At 51.0% G+C, this 22760-nt stretch overlaps 1 protein-coding gene across 1 annotated transcript in view; it reads right to left on the reverse strand.

Moving 5' to 3' along the window:
- TBC1D14 (TBC1 domain family member 14) overlaps positions 1–20723 on the reverse strand; it is an 85470-nt gene extending 64747 nt beyond the window's left edge. Inside the window, 2 exon segments of the mRNA XM_021100966.1 lie at positions 19983–20631; positions 20634–20723. Coding sequence (XP_020956625.1) covers positions 19983–20631; positions 20634–20706 — 722 coding nt within the window. The 5' untranslated portion in view covers positions 20707–20723.

Genomic DNA, 22760 nt, shown 5'->3' on the forward strand with positions numbered 1-22760 from the left:
GAACAGAACCGACACTGCCCTGCCCGGAGCAGCTGAGCCCAATGAACATGCTCTATCGTGCTGGGCCCCAAAGTGGGGTGTCTGGACCAGAGGCAGGCAGCATCACCTGGGAGCCGGCTAGAAACACAAATTCCTGAGCCGCATCCAGACCCACGGATCAGAAACGCCGGGGCGGGGCCCTGCAGTCTCCCCGCAGGCGGCTCTGAGGCTCACGTCGGCGAGGCCCTGTCCTGACTTGTACACTGACAACACCTGCTGTCCTACTGGAGACTTCCGGTCGAAGGCCTCGTGACCCAAGGAGTCAAGCGGACATCTTTCCTTCTGGCACATCAGCTGCTGGGGGGGCAGAGAAAAGATTCCCGAAGGGGCCACGACAACACCACAGAGTCAACCCCACTGCCCCCACCCCTTCTGGGGCTCCATCTCCAGCCCCCTTCTCAGGACGCTGAGTGTCCCTACACGACAGAACGACAGCTTCTTGTTCCTACATCCTTCCAAATTCATCCTCAACCTGCACTATTCATGCTTTATAATTAACCGCAGCAAAAAAATTTCCAAGAACATCGTAAGTTAAAAACTCACAGAGAACACTCCGGTCCAGATGGTCTCCCTGGCGAATTCTTCCAAATACTTAAAGAAGAACGACACCAACTCGTCCGGAGAACAAACCTTTTAACCCCCCCACACACCCCGCAGAGCAACTTTATTAGGTCCCTTAATGAATACATTTGTAGGCATTACCGACCAAGAAAAAAACAAGGACTTTCGGACAGCCCCTCGAGGATCATTCAACACGGAGTGTGTGTGTGTGTGTGTGTCTGTGTACACTTTAAAAAAAATTCCCATGAAGGCTTTATTATTTTTAAAAAATTAATATACAATAAACCTGACTTTTTGCTGCAAGTACTGAGTTTTAATGTACTGGTCAGTTCATTTAACCAGCAGAGAAAAATCTTACAGAAATCCTTTGAGAAAACAGAAGGTAAAAAACATCCCTTAGCCCATTTTATAAGGTCAGCATAATCTTGATACCAAAACTTGACAAGGACGCTATAAGAAAGGAAAATTACAGGCTACACTCTAAATATAGAGACATAAAAATTAAAAAAAAAAATTTAGCAAACAAAATCTAATGACAGATATAAAGGATGATATATCAAGAACAAGTTGGGATTATTCTAAGAATGCAAAGTCAGTTTGTGTAACATTAGAAAAAAAAGTTATTCACCACATAAAGGAGAAAACATACAATCGTCAAGAGATACAGGGTAAAAAGCATTTAATAAATGCAATGCATTCATGGTTTTTTTTTTTTCGGTCTTCTTAGGGCTACACCTGCGCCATATGGAGGTTCCCCAGCTAGGGGTCTAATCGGGAGCTACAGCTTCCGGCCTACACCACAGCCACAGCAACATCAGACCCAAGCTGAGTCTGCAACCTACACCACAGCTCACGACAACGCTGGATCCTTCACACACTGAGCGAGGCCAGGGATCGAACCCACAACCTCATGGTTCCTAGTTGGATTCATTTCGCTGCACCATGACGGGAACTCTGCATGATTTTTTAAAATCACAAAACTAGGAATAAAAGGAAACTCCCTTAATCTGATAAAAAGGTACTTAAAATTAAGGTATCTGATAGAGAAAAATATCTTACTGCAAAAATCAGACTTAACGGATGACTCCCCATTAGTGAAGGCTTTCCCAGAGACCAGCGCCACCCAAGGCCTCCTGCCAGAACCACTTCAATTCAGCATCGTACGGAAGTTCCTAAGTCATTCAATAAGGCTAAATAAAAGATCTAAGAATGGAAAAGAAATAAAACTCATCCACAGGTGGCATGATTTTCAACAAAGAAAATCCAAAAGAATCCAAGGATAAACTATGAGAACAAATGAATTTAGAAAAATCACAGGATTCAAGGTGTAGACATAAAAATTAATCCCACTGACAAGAAACATTTAGAAGATGACCTGTGTAAAACCATCAAAAAATAACAAATATCTTAGAATAAATTTAATGACAGAAACATAAGGCCTTTACATAAAAAACTAAAATATTATGAAAAAATTAAGGCAAATCTAAATAAATGGAAGGACCTACCATACTCAGAGGCCAGAAGTCTTCACCTAGTAAAAAAATGACCAACCGATTCAATGTAATCCCAAACACCACCACAGCAGATTTGTTGTGGTGACTGCCAAACTGATTTTTAAAATTAGCTGTTTATTTTTTTTGGCTTTTTGCCATTTCTTGGGCTGCTCTCGCGGCATATGGAGGTTCCCAGGCTAGGGGTCCAGTCGGAGCTGTAGCCACCAGCCTACGCCAGAGCCACAGCAACGCGGGATCCGAGCCGCGTCTGCAACCTACACCACAGCTCACGGCAACGCCGGATTCTTAACCCACTGAGCAAAGCCAGGGATCAAACCTGCAGCCTCATGGTTCCTAGTTGGATTCATTAACCACTGAGCCATGACGGGAACTCCTGATTTTAAAATTTATATGGAAATAAAGAGGACCTAGAAGAGCCGAAACGATGTGAAAGAAGAACAAAGGAAAGCCTACTCTGTTAGATACTGGGACCTATTACATAATTATAGTAATTAAAAGGGTATTAGTGAGAGGACAAATCAATGATGGAACATATACGGTCACCTGATTAATTTCAAAGGCTCAATGGGATGGATAATCTCCACAATAAATAAGCATTAATTGCCCACTACCTCACACTGGACAGAAGTTGAATTCTGATGGATCATGGATCTAGTTGGTAAGGCTTCTAGAAGATAATACAGAATTTTTTAAACAGGACACAAAAGGCACTAACCATAAAAGAAAATCTATAAAGCAGAATTCATCACCATTAAGAACTTTTATTAGATAAGAAAGCAAAATTAAAAAACATTAGGAGGGAGTTCTCTTGGGGCTTAGCGGGTTAAGGATCCGGCATTGTCACTGCACTGGCTCAGGTTGCTGCTGTGGCATAGGTTTGATCCCTGGCCCAGGAACTTTCAGGTGCTGCGAGTGCAGGCAAAAAAATAAAAAATAAAAAAATAGGAGAATTCAAAGGTAGGCCTATAGTGCAGGAGACAATGCTACAATACGCGCATCTCACAAAAGACTCCCATCCTGAGTACACCTATAAAGGAGTTCCCGTTGTGGCTCAGTGGTTAACGAATCCAACTAGGAACCATGAGGTTGCGGGTTCGATCCCTGGCCTTGCTCAGTGGGTTAAGGATCTGGCGTTGCCGTGAGCCGTGGTGTAGGTTGCAGACTCGGCTTGGATCCCGCGTTGCTGTGGCTCTGGTGTAGGCCGGTGGCTACAGCTCCGATTAGACCCCTAGCCTGGGAACCTCCATATTCTGCAGGAGCGGCCCCAGAAAAGGCAACAAGACAATCAATCAGTCAATCAATCAATCAATGAAGTACAGCTATAAACCAGTAAGACAACCCTGGAGAGGCAAGTCCCAATGGAAGACTCCAAGCGGTCAATAACATGAAAAAGTGCCTCAAATCACAGTCATCAGGAAAATGTAAATTAAAACCAAATACCCATGCCCTATCACCAGAATGGCAAAAAGAAAGCAAACACCATAAAACTGACAAGACCAAGTTTTGGACAGGATGTAACAGCACACACAGCAAGCAACCCTACACGTTGCCATCTGGCGTGTGTATGGGTACAACCCCGCTGGAAACCCCTCCGCAGTGTCCGCCAGAGCAGACACAGCAATTCCGCCCCGAGGCACGCGCGCCCTGAAAGACCCTACGATTAGCACTGTCCCCAGGGGTCAACAGCAGAAGAAACCAAACCTGCATCCACAGGAGAACAAGAGGGGTATACTGACACAACGGAAAAGCACACCGGATGAGAGAAAATGAAGGATGCCGCCACCCAACGGCCACCTGGGTGAACCTCGGACAAAGCCGAGCAGAGAAAACCAGACACAAGAGCACATGCTGTGTGACTCCATTTATCTCAAGTTCAAAAACAAGCACCGCTCATTGACGGTGACAGAGTCAGAACAGGAGGTGCCCTTGGGGAGCGAGGCGCTGATGGAGAAGGGGCATGACTGGGGTCCTGGGACACTCTCCCCCCGCTCAGCACACCCTGCTCAGCTCAAAGCGCTGTCCTCTGGAGCCACCTGGGCAGATGGCCCCCTGCCCTCCTAGTCCCTCCTCCGTGCCCCCAGAGCGCTTTCGCCCCGCCGTTTGATAGAGAGCTAGGGACTGCAGTTTAGTGATTTATAAATCACCCCCCACTCCTCTTATTTGGCCTTCATACCCTTTGAGGCCTGGCATAAAACCTGCTGGCTGTGCTGCATTAACCGGTCACTCATTAACTAACCCTGAAACGCACTCCCGCCTGTGTGCCTCTCACTGATAAGGCAGAGCCCAAAACAAAAGCCAGTGTTCTCCAGAGTCACAGCCTCCTTGAAATCTCCTTCAAACACTCCCAACATTTAAATACAGGAAGGAAAAGTTAAACAGGCCTGCATTCTCTATCATCAGCTTAGGGTTTCACAAGGAGAGGAGGAGGCAGGGTGAAATGCCTATGGAAGACGGCCAAGGAAAAACATACAAACTGATGCCGAATCGCCAACTGACTACCAAAGAAAAGAGTTCCAGAAAGCAGGGCTGCCCGTCCATAAGTCTGTAAGCGTCACGAATCACCCACGAGTGGTCCAGGAGCAGGATGAAATGGTTATGTTTTGTCAACTTCAAGGACCGCACGGAAATTGATGTGACCTAAGTGGAGAAAATACATGCAGGGTGCAGCGTCAGGCACATCTGGGCTCAAACCCCAGCTGTGGAACCAGCTGCCTGACTTTGGGTAAGGAAGGAACCTTTCGGCTTTCTTGGTGGAACAGAGGCAGCGCCTCTCAGCCAGTGGGTGTGCAAGTGCTACGAGCATTTTATTCGTTACATCAGGCCAAGCGCCTTTAACCCTAACCCCGTCCACACACGTTATGTTTTTCATTCGACAAGCACATGCTGAGCACTGACCACATCTGAGCCACGTGCCAAGTGCAAGGCATGTAATCAGCGATGACCAGAGACAGGGGTCCCCACCCTCGAGGGGCTTACGTTTGGCTTTGCTCAAGATGAGGAAATTCAGAGACACGACCTGGCCTAAGGTCGCACAGTAAACTGAAAGGCTTGGATCTGGTCTTGAGACCGTGCTTTCCGCTGGAGGTTCTCAATCCTGGCTGCGAACCAGAATCACCTAGGGAGCTTTTTAAAAATCCTAATGCCCAGATTTCACCTGAAGCTGATCTCAGATGGCAGTGCCCGGACAACTTCTTTAAAGTTTCCTGGACAAGTCTATTGTGCTGCAACGGCTGAGAACTTTGCTCCTTAACTAATAAATGTTCCCTTCCCATGCTATCTCGTTTCTTTAATTGATGCTTTAATCTATATGAATTTAAGACTAACCCCTTTCCAATAGTTTCCATGAACAATGAATCACTTTTAGATTTTGCTTTCAACTATTCCGACACTTCTATTCACTAAAGCAAAATCAAACTGTGAACACCTGCCCTATAATGCAGACTTTTCTAGTATCTTCTAGTCTCTGTTTCCACTGATCAGGCTACGTGCAGATTCCTAACCAGGTAGCCTGTGGCGCTCACCTGAGTGTGCCCTCTCCCTCCACTACAGCAAATCCACGCCGTGCCCCCAGAATTCAGCATCCCTCTCTTCTGCCACACGGAAAACACCCAGCCCAGAACACGAACAAAGCAGGCCCTGCCGTGTGGGTTAAAACAAACCAGTCTCTTACGTGTGGCTCCGGGAACAAGAGTCTGCCCTGTGAGAGTGAACGGAACCCAGCCGTGATCTGCCAGTGTTCCAGGGCCAGAAAGAACCCAAGCTGGGCATTAGGAATGACCAAGACCCAGGCCCTGACCTGGAGGGGTTCACAGTAACAGCAAGACATACAGAACAAAACAGGACTAAGTAAAGTGAGGCTGAAGGAACAGAGAGCAGCCTGGCTGGCGGAAGCTCCTCTGCCCTGGAGATGCTGGGAAGGTGTCCCAGAAGAGGTGTCAGCTGTGCTAGGCCTTAAAGATGTGCAGGAATCAGCTGAGGGGACACAGGGCGGGGGAAGAGAGTAGCTCAGGCAAAGGCAGGGAAGTGGGAACCAGCAATGGTGGGTTCAGGCATTCAGGCCCATGGGCCAGCACACGGGCCCCAGAGAAGGAGAGAAGGAATCCAAAGGCATCTCCGCATCCTGTGGACCCCAGGGCCCGGGAGAACGGTCCCCCAAACTTCAACAGGAGGTGAGAGCTGAGAGCAATTCTATCAGCCCATCAGCCATCAATCAGAGTTGCCTCATTCATAAAACAGGGCCTGGATCTTCACCGCCAGTAAACTTGCACCAAGGACAGAGGCTCTCGGAGGTTCACCACCGTCACCTTGGGACAGGGCAGATCAGAGCTGACGGGGGCCGGGAGCACGGTCAAGGAGCAAGACTCACTTCTGGGACTCTGTCCCAGCGGTCATGTGAAATGCAGACAATGCACACTAATGGGAACACAGGTAATTTTATCATCAAAAAGCAGGAACAAAAAAATGATTTCCTTATTGTTGGATAAGCAAATGATTCACAGGGTGGAATACCACAAAGAGGTTAACAGGCAAACAGACAGTTCATTTTTAATTAGGTGAGAACATGTTTTCTATCAGTAAAAATGCAGGATACCAAGCTGCAGAACCAGCACACGTTTTTATGTTTAAAATTCACAGGAAGTCTTGGAGTTCCCGTTGTGGCACAGTGGAAACAAATCCGATTAGGAACCATGAAGTTTCGGGTTCTATCCCTGGCCTTGCTCAGTGGGTTAAGTATCCGGTGTTGCCGCGAGCTGCGGTGTAAGTCACAAACGCAGCTCGGATCTGCCGTTGCTCTGGCTGTGGTGCAGGCTGGCAGCTGCAGCTCCGATTCAACCCCTAGCCTGGGAACCTCCATATGCCACAGGTGCAGCCCTTAAAAAAATAAACAAAAAAACCAATAAATATATAAATAAAATTCACGGGAAGTCTATAAGGGAATACAGAAAAAGGGAAAATAGGGAGTTCCCGTCATGGCTCAGTGGTTAACGAATCCGACTGGGAACCATGGGGTTGAGGGTTCAATCCCTGGCCTTGCTCAGGGGGTTAAGGATCCAGTGCTGCTGTGAGCTGTGGTGTAGGCCGGCGGCTACAGCTCCGATTAGACCCCTAGCCTGGGGTCCTCCATATGCTGCAGGTGGGCCCTAGGGAAAAAAAAAAAAGGAGGGGGGGATTAATAGTAGGTACAAAAGTGGAAAGGACAGGAATTCCCACTGTGGCTCAGCAGAAACAAACCTGACTGGTAACCCTGAAGATGCGGGTTCAATCCCTGGCCTCGCTCAGTGGGTTAAGGGTCCAAGAGCTGTGGTGTAGGTCACAGACTCAGCTCAGATCCGGCGTTGCTATGGCTGTGGTGTAGGTAGGCAACTGTAGCTCTGACTCGACCCCTAGTCTGGGGACTTCCATCTGCTGCATCTGCGGCCCTAAAAAATAAAAAAGGTGGCAAGTACAAAATAGAATGATGAACATAAAAAGTCAAATTTCTCCTACGTATTTTTAAACAAAGAGGAGCTTTAAGAAAACATATGTAAAAAGCTTTATCATCAAAAACAAAAACCAAAAAAGTCTCAGAAGAACAGGCCAGTTTTGCAGACACCGCAGGTGTGGCTGCCCCATGTGGAATCTGAAACCTATGTCACTGGGTGACCTGAAACAGGAGATCAAGGTGGTAGGGAGAGTGTTCTCCCAGATTCCAAAACAGTAACATAACTAAAAGGTAATACTTAGACTTTAAAAGTGTTCCAAGTCTCTTATTTCCTTTTTTCAGATGTTTGGTCCACCTCTCATTAGGATTATTTACGGAACATCTACTAAATGCCTGCTCTGCCCGTAGCCCTGCCTCCAAGAAGTTCATGGTCGAGGGAGCAGCAGAGTGGGTGTGATGGGTGCTGCCTCAGAAGAAACCCAGGGACTCTGAGATCCAAACGAGGGCTTGGCAAGGGGGCAGGGTGATCAGTGAAGGCTTCCCAGAGCAGGTGTCACTTAAGCTGAATCCTAAAGGACAACAGGCAGAGGGAGCATTGCAGCTAAAGGTGCAGAGACAGCCAGGGCTGATTCAGAGAGCTCTAAGTACGAGTTCGGGGTCTGTGGCTGTGGCACAGGACAGGAGCCGGAGGCCTGTGACGAGGGCAGGGGCTGGATCCAGAATGCCCTTTATGTCACACCGAGTAGTTTGGAGTTTATATTGCGGGTGGTGAGAACTGCCATTTGAGCAAGAGAACGACAGAGCATCCAACTCACTGGCTGCAGGCATTTAATTCTCCTGAAGAAGGAGGATCGAGAGAAATGATCCGGAGTTCCCGCTGTGGCCAAAGAGGATTGGGGCGTCTCTGAGCACCAGGACCCAGGTTCGATTCCAGCCGGGCACAGTGGGTTCAAGGATCCGGGTGTTGCTGCAGCATAGGTCACAACTGTGACTCGGATCTGCCCTGAGGACTCCACATGCCTCAGGGCGGCCAGAAAAGAAAAGGAGAATGATCCTGAAAAATGGCCAGCTTAAATCAACTATAATAAAAAAAAAATTTTTTTAAAGGGTCGGCTCCTGGCTCTTTACCAAACCCATTTCCTCATTATCCCAGGCACGGGCCCATCTCCCAGGCTCCCGCACAGTAATGTGGCCACAGGACCAAGTTCCAGCTAACACGCTGCGGGCGGAGGACGGGCACCGCCTGGAGGGGGCCTGGCCCACAAAACCTCCCAGGCCCAGGCCCTTCTTCCCCCGCTTCCTGGGGCAGAGGAGCCCAGAGTCCCCACGCTGGAGTTGACACCGCCACAAGGTGGAAAGAACCTGGGAGGGGGAGGAAGCAAACCCCATCATCTGAGCCACTGTACCCATTTCAAGCTGGTCAGGGCAGCTAGCATTCTCCCAAGTAAATACATATTCACCTGTTCTTTGACCACCTCAATTTCCTCTGCTTCAAAAACAGCTGCTGTCGAAGGAACTTTTTTTTTTTTTTTTTTTTTTTTTTTGCTTTTTGGGGCCACACTCGCAGCATATAAAAGTTCCCAGGCTAGGGGTCAAATCGGAGCTCTAGCTGCCGGCCTACACCACAGCCATAGCAACGCCGGATCCAAGCCACATCTGTGATCTACCCCACAGCTCACGGCAATGCTAGATTCTTAACCCACTGAGCAAGGCCAGGGATCGAACCCGCAACCTCATGGTTCCTAGTCGGATTCGTTAACCACTGTACCATGACGGGAACTCCTCAAAGGCATTCTAAAAGGAATGAAACCTGTTCGTTGCAGGGTAAGGACTTAGAGTAAGTGAATGGTCGTCAGGTGTAAGGGAGAGGGCTGATCCAGGAAACACTCCTCGTCTAACTGGCCTCTCACCCTCTTCCTCCTCATGCTGGGCTCCCTTCCGCCTGTGGACCAAAGAAACCCGCTGCCTGCCATGCCAGTAAGCAAAGAATGCTGCCCACCGCCAAGCCATCAGCCACTAGAGCCAACCCTCTGGTGAGCCCTGAGGGGATTCAGGATGAAGACAACCAGGATACGGGCCCTGGACGGTTACGAAATACATCAAAGGAAAAATTTCAATCAGCCTGGACTCTTGTATCCTCCCGTATATAGAAAAGCACTAAAATCATTAACTAGAGATGTCTGCTTTCTGTGATTAGCGGAAATCTTTCGTGTTCACCCACATGCCTTTTGCTTTTTTTTCTTCCAGCAAAAGACGCCTACATGTCCTGCCTGGCTCCTCCTAAGCTCGCTGGCAGAGGCTGCCTTCCTGGGCCATAGTCCTCCTAAGGCCACTGAATAAAACAGAACTCTCAGCTTTCAAGTTGCATATGTTTTTCCAGTTGACACGCCTCTGCAGGACGTGGACTTGGGGGCAGAGCCCATGCCCTCTCAACCTTTTGCCCCTGTGCCACCCCTCGTGGTCGGACACACCCAAATCCTGAAACCTAAAGGAAATGAGGGCTCAGTTCCAAACCTTAACTTTCAAACCCCAGCAAACACTTGCTATTCCCTGTAATACTGTCCACAGAGCCTGGATTTTCAAGGTCTCTGGCTGGAAGCAAAGGGGAATTAACAGGAAAACTGAACTGGTGTGGGGCCCAAAACGGCTCTTAGGCAAATCTGGATGACTCATCATTCTTCCATATATAGACCCTTGCAGGGATCCTAAGACAAACCACAAGTATTCACAACAAAGAATCAGCAAAACTGGAATTGAAACAACTCTCAGTTACAAACCCAGCTCACTTCACACAAACAGGAACTAGCTGATTTGATGTGGCAATCTCGTAAGACATACACCTGGAAAATACAGGGGGACGAAAGAATTTAATGTCAGCTCTATCGAGTACTCAGTGCTCTACAAACAAACACGTTATTTTAGGACAGGCACTACGCAAGGCAGAAAACAGAACAAGGAAGTGGGGTTTTTTAATTTAATTTTTATTTTTTTGTCTTTTGAGGGCCACACCTGCGGCATATGCAAGTTCCCAGGCTAGGGGTTGAATCAAAGCTGCAGCTGCCGGCCTACACGACAGCCACAGCAATGCAGGATCCGAGCCATGTCTGCGACCTACACCACAGCTCACGGCAACACCAGATCCTTAACCCCCTGAGCAGGGCCAGGGACCGAACCCACGTCCTCATGGATGCGTGTCAGGATCATCCCTGCAGAGCCACGATGGGAGCTCCAGAGCAAGAGCATCTGCACTGCTGTGTCCCTCCATTAACAACTGTGAAGATGCGATACCCGCCTGGGCAAAGGGAAGTTAATTTACGAGGAGAAAGTAGCCGGGGGCTGAAGAACTGCTTTGCGGGAATGGGTGTGCCTGCGGGTTTCCCAAACCCCACAGACTCAGGCTCTCAGCAAGCGTCCAGCTTGTCACACTGAATCACCCTCCCCGCTGACCGTGACTTCAAGCGCCATAAAGACGCGGGGCATGATCTCCCGACGATGTCAGTACACCGAGTACTGCACAAACGCAAGCCAAGTGAATCCTGCAAAGAACAAAGACACTCTCCTTATCTTCCGGCCCCCAAAACTGCCTTGCTTGCTGTAGTTGTGAAACTTCTAAGGACATGAACACCTTCCAGAAGCCAGGGCAGAAACACTGCAGGGGAATCAGTGCAGCCTGTGAGGTGGGTCAGGAACACGACCTGGCCACACACAGAGGCACAGGCTGAAGTTCTTTCTTGGTTCCGGGCTGGCCACCCCCGGATGGGGCGAGTCCAGCACACCTCAGTCAAAGTCTCCACCCTCCCCACCTGACGCCAACAGTCCTTCAAAGTCGGCACCAACAGTAAGCAGCTGAACCTAACAGCTTTCTTTCTGCAGATAGAGACAAGCTTCCCGACCCACAAACGGAAGGTAAGATAACCCAGCTGGGATCTCCCAGAACACCTTCCTGGTCCCCTAAGTTCCACACATAGCAAAGAACTGGCTAGATCACAGAAAACCAACCTGCTTTTTTTTTTTTTTTTTTTTTTTTTTTTGTCTTTTTGCCTTTCTAGGGCCACTCCCTTGTGGCATATGGAGGTTCCCAGGCTAGGGGTCGAATCGGAGCTGTAGCCGCCAGCCTACGCCAGAGCCACAGCAACGCGGGATCTGAGCCACGTCTGTGACCTACACCACAGCTCACGGCAATGCTGGATCCTTAACCCACTGAGCGAGGCCAGGGATTGAACCCGCAACCTCATGCCAACCTGCTTTTAATCAAGTCATCAGGAAGGCAAAAGAAATCCCACGGCCAGGGAACTTCTGCATCCCATGGGTACAGCCAAAGGAAAAAAAAAAAAGCAGAAAAAGAGAAAGAAAGAAATCCATGGTGCTCACCCTCCAGGCCTGATCGACCCCCCTGTTTCTCTGTTTTCCTTCCCTGCTGCTCATCCTTTACAGGGTGGCCCGTAGCCAGTCATTCATTCACAGCTTCATTCACTCAAGCAAGACACGGGTCAGAGACCCCTGATACGTTCCAGAGGCAGCGCCAAGCCCTGTGTTATAGACACTGCCTCGTTAGCGCTACTTCAGAGACAAGGAAATAAAGCTTCAGGAAGACAAGGCCACCCACCTGCCACCCAGCCAGAGGCGGGGAACGGATGTTCTCACCTCTGGCTCTGCACCTGCACTCCCTGAGCATACACCGAGCTCGCCGGAGGCACAGCAGACACCTTCAGAACACAGCCGTGAGGGGCACAGCACCTCCCCTCTCTCAGGTGCAAAGGGATCCCGAAAGTGCCCAGGGCTCACAGGCAGTGCCGAACGGGACCTCACGGGAGACCCTCGACAGCCTGCAGGGGGCTCTGGCCCCCACCCCTCGGATCCAGAGAAGAAGTGGTCGGCCCTCTGTACCATGCAGGCCACCCGCCTGTTTCCTTCCTCTTCCCGAGGGGCCCCAGGGTGCTTCCTTCTACAGGCTTCCCTGGACACCTCACCACACTTGTTTCACAGCTACCACGGGCTACATGAGAACAAAGATGAAAATAAAGTCACATCACAGGGAGTTTCCATCGTGGCTCAGCAGTAACGAACCCGACTAGTATCCATGAAGATGCAGGTCCGATCCCTGACCTTGCTCAGAGGGTTAAGGATCCGGCGTTGCTGTGAGCTGAGGCACAGGGTGACAGCTACAACTCCTATTCAACCTCTAGCCCAGGAATGTCCATGTGCCACGGGTGCAGCCATGGAAAATAAACAAACAAACAGACATTAACACACCTGCCACGTGCTGGCTGCATCACACCATGTACGTTTCCTCCTCACTTAAGTTCAACGACCCTTTGAAGCAGGAACTTACTTCTATTTTCCAGAAGAGAAACCTAAGTTCATAGACCTGTATCATCTTTGTATCCCTTGCAAGCTACGTACCCACCTTTTGCCTCTGCTTCCTCATCCATAAGTGAGAATCGTTTACAGAACTTACCTGAATCCATCAGCTTTCAGTGCAGGAGACAGAAACCACTCCAGGAATTTCAAGCAGAAGGAGATTTAATTCAAGGAATTAGATAATTTCTTTCTTTCTTTCTTTCTTTTTTGCTTTTTATGGTCACACCCGTGGCATATGGAAGTTCCCAGGGTAGGGGTCAAATTGGAGCTGTAGCCGCCAGCCTACGCCAGAGCCACAGCAACGCAGGATCTGAGCCGTGTCTTCTACCTACACCACAGCTCACGACAATGCCAGATCCGTAACCCACTGAGCAAGGCCAGGGATTGAACCTTCGTCCTCATGGATGCATGTCAGGTTCATTAACTGCTGAACCACGACGGGAACTCCAAGGAATTAGACGATTTCAAAATCGTTAAGGGCTGAAGCTGTCGGCTCTGTACTGGGCCCCCAGGATGGCTCCCTGAACACTGCAGAACTGATGACACACCAGGGGAGCTGCCACATCTCAGGTGCCGCTGGGACCGTGGGATCTGAGGATGCAACAGGACCAGGAAGCCACCACAACTGCCTCCCGACAGTGCGAGGCGCAACGAGCCACCTCTCCCCCCTCTAGACATTCAGGAAGTGGACACAGGGGTGACGCTGCAGGAGAGCCTGGCATCTCTATGACATCACCACGCAGCAGAAAACCGCCAAAAGGGGAAGAAAACCCGTCTCTGCCTAACTTCCGCCTCAAATCCCTCACACATGGGGCCCAGTTCATGCCCAGAACCCTAACTGCTGCAAGCAGCTCTGGGAGCTGTACGTTTTTAACTCTCCACTGTGCAGAAAGGCCCCCAGAAGGATGACAAGCCAGCCCACGGCCTCTCACACACACACCTTCTCACGTGGTTGTTGAAGATTTAACAGGCGACCACGTGAAGGGCTGAGAATGGCGCCTGGCGAGCACTCGTCACTGCCTGTCACTCCCTGTGCCCAGGGCCCTGGCTGCCGTGTGTCTCTGAAGTGCTCCCACCCTGTTGGCAGGCAAATTCACCTCCTAAAAGGAGAGCAGGAGCAAATCTGTTCCTTAACTCTGCTCATGTCACCTTTCAAATGATCAAATCCCAAAAGCTTAAACCAGTACAGCAACTAAAACTGTGGTTGAGCATTTTCGCAGTGAGTCAAAACACCCATTTAAAGACGTATTTTCGGAGTTCCCATCGTGGCGCAGTGGTTAACGAATCCGACTAGGATCCATGAGGATGCGGGTTCGGTCCCTGCCCTTGCTCAGTGGGTTAACGATCCGGCGTTGCCGTGAGCTGTGGCATAGGTTGCAGACGCGGCTCGGATCCCGCGTTGCTGTGGCTCTGGCGTAGGCTAGCGGCTACAGCTCCGATTCGACCCCTAGCCTGGGAACCTCCATATGCTGCGGGAGCGGCCCAAAGAAATAGCAAAAAGACCAAAAAAAAAAAAAAAAGTAAATAAAAAAAATAAAGACGTATTTTCTTAAGCCAGTGGGTTCAGGTTTTTTCATACAACAGGCCCTTGTTAAAAAGTGAAATACTGGAGTTCCTATCATGGCTCCGTGGTTAACAAATCCAACTAGGAACCATGGGGTTGTGGGTTCGACGATCCCTGGCTTTGCTCAGTTGGTTAAGGATCCGGCGTTGCCGTGAGCTGTGATGTCACAGATGCAGCTCAGATCCCATGTTGCTGTGGCTGTGGCTGTGGCTGTGGTGTAGGCCGGCAGCTACAGCTCCGATTGGACCCCTAGCCTGGGAACCTCCATATGCCATAGCAGCCCTAAAAAGCAAAAAAAGAAGAAAGAAAGAAAGGAAGGAAGAAAGAAATCTTATGTGAAACCCAGCAAAAGCACAAAGCAGTGCCAGGAATTCAACCTGCTCACACTAGGAACGTGCTCTGTCAGAGCTTCACCCTCGCAGTTTCATTAAACCTCTACATCAACTCTTTACAGGAGGTACAATGAACCCCCTGTCACCCAGTACACACTGGGGATCCCAGAAGTTTCAGTTTCCTGAAGTCACACAGGTCAAAAATGGCAGAGCTCAGGTGCAAACCCAGGGCTGAGCAGCTCCCGCTCTCAACCGCAGAGTCCTCTGTCTCCCCTTGAGTTCCAGCTCAGTGCCAGGGCGGACCAGACGCAGACTGCGCCCCGCGGGGCTGCTGGCCAGGTCGGGAAGCAGACCAGAAAATGCATCATTCCAGGTCTTTAAGCGCAGCCAGGCGCCCCACATCTCCCGCCAGCTACTCCCTCTGCCCCACATCTTCGACTCGACTCGGCGAGCTCCTCCTCAGCCTGCACATCCAGCTCGAGCATCTCTTCTCAGCAAAGGATACTCCGATCGGCTGAGAGTTTAACAAAGGGCTACGCAAAACGAGATGCATGTGGTCAAAGCTAATCACTACCTTCCAGACAAGAGCAGATCAGGAGCCTTAAAGCCTGGGCTTCACAGGAGCCCCAGCCCTGTCTCGTGGAAAACCAGCGTTTACAGAATTCCTCTCACGTTTGCGGTCCGGCTTTCCAGATAAAGGCCGTTAACACCACACTGAGCTCAGAGGGTCTCTACACATTTCCTGCCTTCTACATAAAATGAGGATCCTGCTCAAAAGATATCACATTAGTGGACTATAGCTAATATTTTATAATAGCTTTTGTTCCTTTTGGGGGGTGGCCACACCCAAGACACATGCAAGTTCCCAGACCAGGAATCGAACCTGCACCACAGCAGCAGCCCGAGCTGCTGCAGGGACAATACCAGAGCCTTAACCCCCTGTGCCACAAAGGACTCTTGTAATAACTTTAAATGGAGTAAATCTACTAAAATAGCGAATCACTGAAATTAACATAATATTGTAAATCAATTATACTTTGTTTTTGTCTTTTTGCTATTTCTTGGGCCGCTCCCGCGGCATATGGAGGTTCCCAGGCTAGGGGTCTAATTGGAGCTGTAGCCACTAGCCTACGCCAGAGCCACAGCAACGTGGGATCCGAGTCGCGTCTGCAACCACAGCTCACGGCAACGCCGGATCGTTAACCCACTGAGCAAGGGCAGGGACCGAACCCGCAACCTCATGGTTCCTAGTTGGATTCGTTAACCACTGTGCCACGACGGGAACTCCTCAATTACACTTTAATAAAAATACATACATTACATTAGTAAATCTCCTGCAAAGAAGCAATTAAATACCAGCATTTACAACTGCTAGCTCAGTGGTTCTCAATGGCTGGCTGATTCCGTCCACCCCTCCTACCCCACTCACCCTGCCCCTCTGGGGACATCTGGCAACATCTGAGGATGATTTTGGCTGTCACAACTGGAGAGGTGCTACTGGCATCTAGTGGGTAGAGGCCAGAGATGCTACTAAACAGCCTCAGTGCACGGGACAGCCTCCCACACACAAAGACTGACCTCCCCAAAACGTCGACAGGGACAAAGGGGAAAACTCTTGGTCTTTTTCAATAATGGACTGATTGATTGGAGGAAGGTACAATATGAGGATAAGAACTAATAAAAGCTTTAGGAAACACATTTTTTAGAAATAATAAATTTTTGGCTGCACCCACAACATGCAGAAGTTCCTGGGCCAGGGGTTGAACCCAAGCCACAGCAGTGACAACACCGAATCCTTGACCAATAAATAGGCCACCAGGGAACTCCTAGAAATGAGAATATTTATGTCAGAATCATTGACAGTTCCTGCTTACGTAGTGCCAGGAAATGTGCTAGATGCCCCACTTAAGGCTCAGAGAGGTGAAGTGACTTGCCCAAGGTCACACAGCTATTAAGTAGGACAGCTCACACTGAATCCAGCCAGCCTGACTCCTGAACCAGCACTCCTGACCTCAGTACCCCCCAAACATACACACACACACACACTCACCCATGTCCATACTCATACCCCCACCCCTGCAGCGTGCGTCTGTCTCCCCCACTGGCAGCAAGCCCCTGAGGGCAGGGACCATCTCCAGGCTCAGGGTGGAGTGTGCGGACTGCAGTCTGTGGGCACAAAGGGGCAGAGGCACAAGCAGGAGCTGGGCCTGGGCTTCCATGGGGCCCTCCTGGCTTCGCTGGCTCCTGACTCAGCTGGGCCACCCTCGTCAGTCAGGGTCAACACCAGGTCTGCTCCCGGAGGCTACAGGCTCCCTGACCCAGATCGCCGGCGCTTCTCCCGAGCCTCATCCTCTGGACTGGCCTTCCACGGTACTGCCCGCATGCTCTCCACACCCCGGAGGCAGACTCAGAGAGGACAAGAACGAGTGGCACGAGGGCAGAGGGAGCTGCTGGGCCGAGGGACAGCAAGGAGAACCAGGAGGATGCAGAAGCCGGGCTGGGAACCGCAAAGGCCCAGCTCTGGCCTCAGGCCTGCCCTCCACAAAAACGCACCCAGTCCGCAGCCCTCCGAGTCCCTGCTAAGGGCCAGGCCCCCTCTGTTACTCATCTGCAAAATGTTTAGTTGGCTCCAAACATTTTTGGGACGGGACCCCCTTTTTCCCCTCAAAGGAATGATAGATTAACTCTTCTCTAACACTTAAGACTCCAGGACAGGAGTTCCTGCTGTGGGTCGGCAGGTTAAGAACCCGACAAGTATCAGCAGGTTCGATCCCTGGCCTCGCTGAGTGGGTTAAGGATCCAGCGTTGCCACAGGCTGTGACCTAGGTCACAGATACGGCTCGGATCTGGCGTTGCTGTGGCATAGGCCTCAGCTGCAGCTCCAATTTGACCCCTAGCCTGGGAACTTCCACATGCCGCAGGTGCGGCCCTGAAGAGAAAAGAAAAAGACCCTGGGACAAAAAATTCACTACACTTGGCCCATGACATCAGCAATCTTAACTTTACTCGTCATTAATATTCCACCTGCTTCCCAAAGGTACTTAACGATAGCTCACAATGATAATGTCACAGCCATCAAAACAAGGGCAAAGAGACAAGAATTCAGAAACAAGACAAAGAGGGGAGATTTAGTTTCCGAGGCACAAAGCTGCGAAAGATTTTCAAGACACAATTGGCAGTAACCGATGGTGCTTCCTTTCAAAGGAAAAGCGGCTCCGACACAGACAGTAAGCCCAAGGCAGCAGACAAGGCGAGGGCCAGTCACGATCATCGCAGAGAGTAACTGATGCCTCAAAGGTTGCTCTGTCTGGGTCTGCCCCACGTGAGCCCACCTCCTCCCCACGACCGCCACAGGAGTAGGTCTCATGGTACCCACTCCGCAGATGGAGAAGCCGAGACAGAAAGCAAATGACAAGGACGACGCAGGTAAGAGCACACACGGAGCACGTCAGCATCAGCAACCTAACAGGCACCACGGGCTAGGCACCTGCTAGTGCTATTTTAAGAGGTGAGAGAGCTAACTCAGAGAGGTGAAGCAACTTGTTCAAGGTCACACAGCTAGCTCGTGGCTGCAGACCTGCTGAAAGGAAAGCTAAGCTCTTTCCTCTGTGCTGTTTCACAGCCAACCCCTCTTTCATGCAAGGTTTCCCAAAGTTGCCAAGAACCCGGGTGATTCTGAAAAGCTGTCCCCAAGGCCGTTCCCCTGAGATTCTGATTCGGGAGCTCTGGGCTGGATCCTGAAGAGCCATATTTAACAGGCACCCAGATGGTGTTCAGAGACTGATCCGAGTGAAGGAACAGCTCGGCCACACAAATCGGAACGGCAGCAGCACTATTTTAGGGCTGTGGCCTCAGCGGGGACAGCGAGTCTCTCCCCCAGCCCCCGCCTGGGTCTCGGGTCCCTCCCACTGAAGGCAATCGCGGCCACCAAGAGCTGGGACCAGGATTCCTCCTGGAGGCAGCACCACCTGTCTGTATGCACATCAGAGACAAAACCATGACCGAACGGGAGCTCCCTTCCCTCAGGGCTGGGCTCAGACTCACCCAAGATCAGCCCTCAGCTGATGACAACACCGAGGCAGCCCAAGTTGCCGTGTGTGCCCACAGCCACCGAAGTCCCCAGCTGACGCTGGCTGGCCATCACACCCTCTCGAGGAACACTCAGTGCCACAAAGTGTCCCACGTGGGCCCTGATCCAGGCACACACAGGAGCAGCCAGGCCGGCCGCAGAAGCGCTCCCGTCGGCCGGGCCCTGGGCCCAGAGCGGCCGTGCAGCCAACGGCCCTTCCAGAGCCCCTCGGCCCTTCCGTGCAGCACTGCACAGTCCGGGGGCTCACGACTGCCTTTGCGACTGACTGAGGGGCCACCTCCACACCCGCGCCTGCATGCCCACCCGAAGTCACTGTCTCTGCCGTATTCCTCCTGTCGGAGCAGAGTCTCAAACACAAAACACTGTTGAACGAAAACATGAGAGCACAAAAAAGAGGCAGAAGCTGGATGAGCGGCAGGTGAGCTGGAGGTGAGACCCAGGACCCCCAGCATCCCTGGGTCAGCGCCTGAGGAGCAGGGCACCCCGGGGAGCAAGATGTACAGCTGGGTCCTGACGCAAGTGGGAACAAGTGTGGCTGCAGGGCAGGGACAGCCACAGCTGAGCAGCAGGCCCAGGGCCAGAGCCTGAGCAAAGAGCACAGCCATGCAGAAGCTCAGGGGGCACATCCAGGGCCAGAAATACGAGCCCCAGGTTATGCCCGTGGGGGCTGAGCCCCGACACGTGGGCTACTAACTCTGATGCCACCCTCACCAGCAGCCCACACATGGCCCAAGAAACACAAGTTACCAGCGTAAAGGGCCCGGCAGAGGATGAAGCTGACAAAGGGGGCGATTTGATCACAGGGGCCACTTGTCGGTGCCCCTCTGCCACCGCAGGTCAGAGGCCAGGAAGTGCCAAGAGACTGTGTGAGTGAGCCGGGGCCACAGAAGTGGCAGCTGGCAGTGAGGAAGGAGACCACGGAATCAGCAGCACGCCAGTCCTACACACGAGGCCACAGACTCTGGGCCATTGGGAAAAGGCACGACTGTCTGTGCGACACCTTCTGCTCACCAGGCAGGAAACAGGCAACACGTGCCAGCCAAGACCCAGGGTCAGCACTGAGTGAGCGGCCCTGCTGGAGAGACCATGGCGGCCTTACCGTGTGAAGAAGCTACTGAACGGCCCCAACAGCCTCAGTTTCCGCCCCTCCTCGGTGGGGTCGGCACCGTCTGGCGGGCGTAGGTCACGGGCTTCCTTGCCAGCGCTCAAGGTGACGTCCGTGAACTGGGGGTCATCGTCGTTCTCCAGGGTCACGATGGCGCTGGAGCTGCTCGTGACCACGAGGTCCAAGATGTCCTCATTGCTGACGGACAGCGTGGTGGACAGCTCCGTGCCCAGGCTGGACACGCTGCAGACAGACACATTGTCGCTGCGGTTCAGGGCCTTGGAGCTGGGGCTGTAGAGCTTCACCGAGTCATAGCCCGTCCTGGGGAACGTGGAGGACTTGCGCACGCTCGGCTCCCGCTCGGCGCCGCTGCCCGGGGCCGGGGGCGCGCAGGACGGCAGCGGGCACGCGCTCTGGCAGGCCCGCTCAGGGACGACCTCTGCCGCCGACTGCTTCCTCTTCACGTGCACCACGCTGCAGGGCACGGGCTCCGGGTTGCCGATCTCTAGGGTGGGAATACCCGAGTCCACCGAATTGAGGCTGTGCCGGTCCTCCAAAGCACCCGGTTTCAGCTGGGGCCCGGACTCCGGCAGCGAGAGGGAGCGGGGCGCCTTGAGGTTCAAGGGGTGCAGGTTCTGAATGTGGTTCCTGGCCGAGCGTCCAGAAGGCCCATCAAGGCTACGCCATTTGTAGAGGCGGAAAGGTTCCCATCAGTCATCTTGGTCCGAGGAGAAACTAGGGAAAAACCCACAAAGATGAACATTTAGTGGCTGTAAAAGCCGAAGAGGCAACTCCTCGGATGCACGTTCAAATGTTCTCATGCCCCGTTTTTGGAGGAAGAATCCTTGAGAAAAAAAGTCCAACGCACCCAAGTTTTAATGCAGGAGCAGAGCCAGAGTTTTAACATGTGTTATCATGACATAAAATAACCGGGAGCTGGGAGTTCCTCTGCGGCGCAGCGGGTTAGTGAGCCAGCTTGGCTCTGCGGTGTTGCCAGTTGTCATCACCGCCCCAGGGGTCTCATCAGTGATCCCAGGACAGCACTGGGAACGTGGGGATTGTGCCAGGCAGAGAGGAGGGTTTTGTGTCTCGTGGCTTTTTAAACAATCAACAAGATACCTCTGCTGAAAGTGTGTGAATTCAACACCCATACGTAAGTCAAGGTTCTGCTTGTTCCGAGACAGCAGAAAAATCAAGCAGGAAAATGAGATAAGCTGTACACGCCACGTGCAGTGAGATCACCCCGGCACATCCAAGTCGGCCGTGGCTCTCCCAGTGCGTGAGTCACTGTACACAGGTCTACAAGGTTGGGCCTAAAGCCAGGCTCAGGCTAAGAAACCGGTCCACTTTCTGCTGTGCAGCCCTGGGAACTAGGTCTAGTCACTTATGGTGGAGCATGACAATGTGCAAAAATAGAATGTGTACATGTATGTGTAACTGGGTCACCATGCTGGGCAGTAGGAAAAAAAATTGCATTGGGGAAATAACTATTAAAAAAATAATAATAATAGGAGTACCCGTCATGGCTCAGTGGTTAACAAATCTGACCAGGAACCATGAGGTTGCAGGTTCCATCCCTGGCCTTGCTCAGTGGGTTAAGGATCCAGTGTTGCCATGAGCTATGGTGTAGGTCGCAGACGTGGTTCAGATCCCAAGTTGCTGTAGCTGTGGTGTAGGCCAGTGGCTACAGTTCCAATTCGACCCCTAGCCTGGGAACCTCCATATGCCACGGGAGTGGCCCTAGAAAAAAGCGAAAAGACAAAAAAAAAAAAAATAATAATAATAATAATAAAAAACAGGTCCAAGACCATATTGCTACTTAGCGGCCAAGCTGGGATCTACAGGACTGACCCCAAAATAAGCCATACCTAGTGGATAAGTGGCTTAGTTGGGGGTTTTAAAAATCCAGGTCAGAAGGCAGACAATCAATAAAGGAAAAAATAAAGATCTTGAACCTGCAGTAAACACCTGAGCGAGGAGAGTCAGAGCTGCTGGTGACACACAGACCCTGCCCACAGTTCCCTGACCTAAGGCTCGGATGAGGGAGTGGGCAGCGCATCAGCCTGGACAGCATAGTCCCCAGAGGACTGAGACCCTGGCATGTGTTATGTTCCCTTTTATCATCCTTTAAAATGTCAAAGTATTCCGTCTGGCAGTTAACGATCGACTAGACCATGAGTTGGGTTCGTCTGCCTTGTCAGTGGGTGGTTGTGGTGTGTGTTGAGCGGCTGATCCCGTTGTGTCTGGTAGGGGTCATCCATTTATAGAAAATAGCCAAAAAGCAAAAAAAAAAAAAAAAAAAAAAAAAAAAATCAAAGCTAAAGAAACCTAGTGGTGCATTTAAATTTGACCCAGGATGGCACTAGAGACGCTCATACTAAGTCAGGTCAGTCAGAAAAAGAAAGACAGACACCATGTGACATCACTTACATCTGGAATCTAATTTACGGCACAAATGAACCTATCTACAGAAAAGAAACTCATGGACTTGGAGAACAGACTTGTGGTTGCGAAGGGGGAGGGAGCGGGATGGACGGGGAGTCTGGGGTTAAAAGATGCAGACTTGCATTTGGAGTGGATGAGCAATGAGATCCTGCTGCTAGATCCCATATCTAGTCATTTATGACGGAACAGGATGGAGGACAACATGAGAAAAAGACTGTGTGTGCGTGTGAGAGAGAGAGAAAGAAAGAGACTGGGTCACTTTGCCGTACAGTAGAAAATTGACAGAACACTGTAACCGGCTATAACGGAAAAAATTAAAATCATTGA

The sequence above is a fragment of the Sus scrofa genome, chromosome 8 (assembly GCF_000003025.6).
Source record: "Sus scrofa isolate TJ Tabasco breed Duroc chromosome 8, Sscrofa11.1, whole genome shotgun sequence".
Classification (NCBI taxonomy): domain Eukaryota; kingdom Metazoa; phylum Chordata; class Mammalia; order Artiodactyla; family Suidae; genus Sus; species Sus scrofa.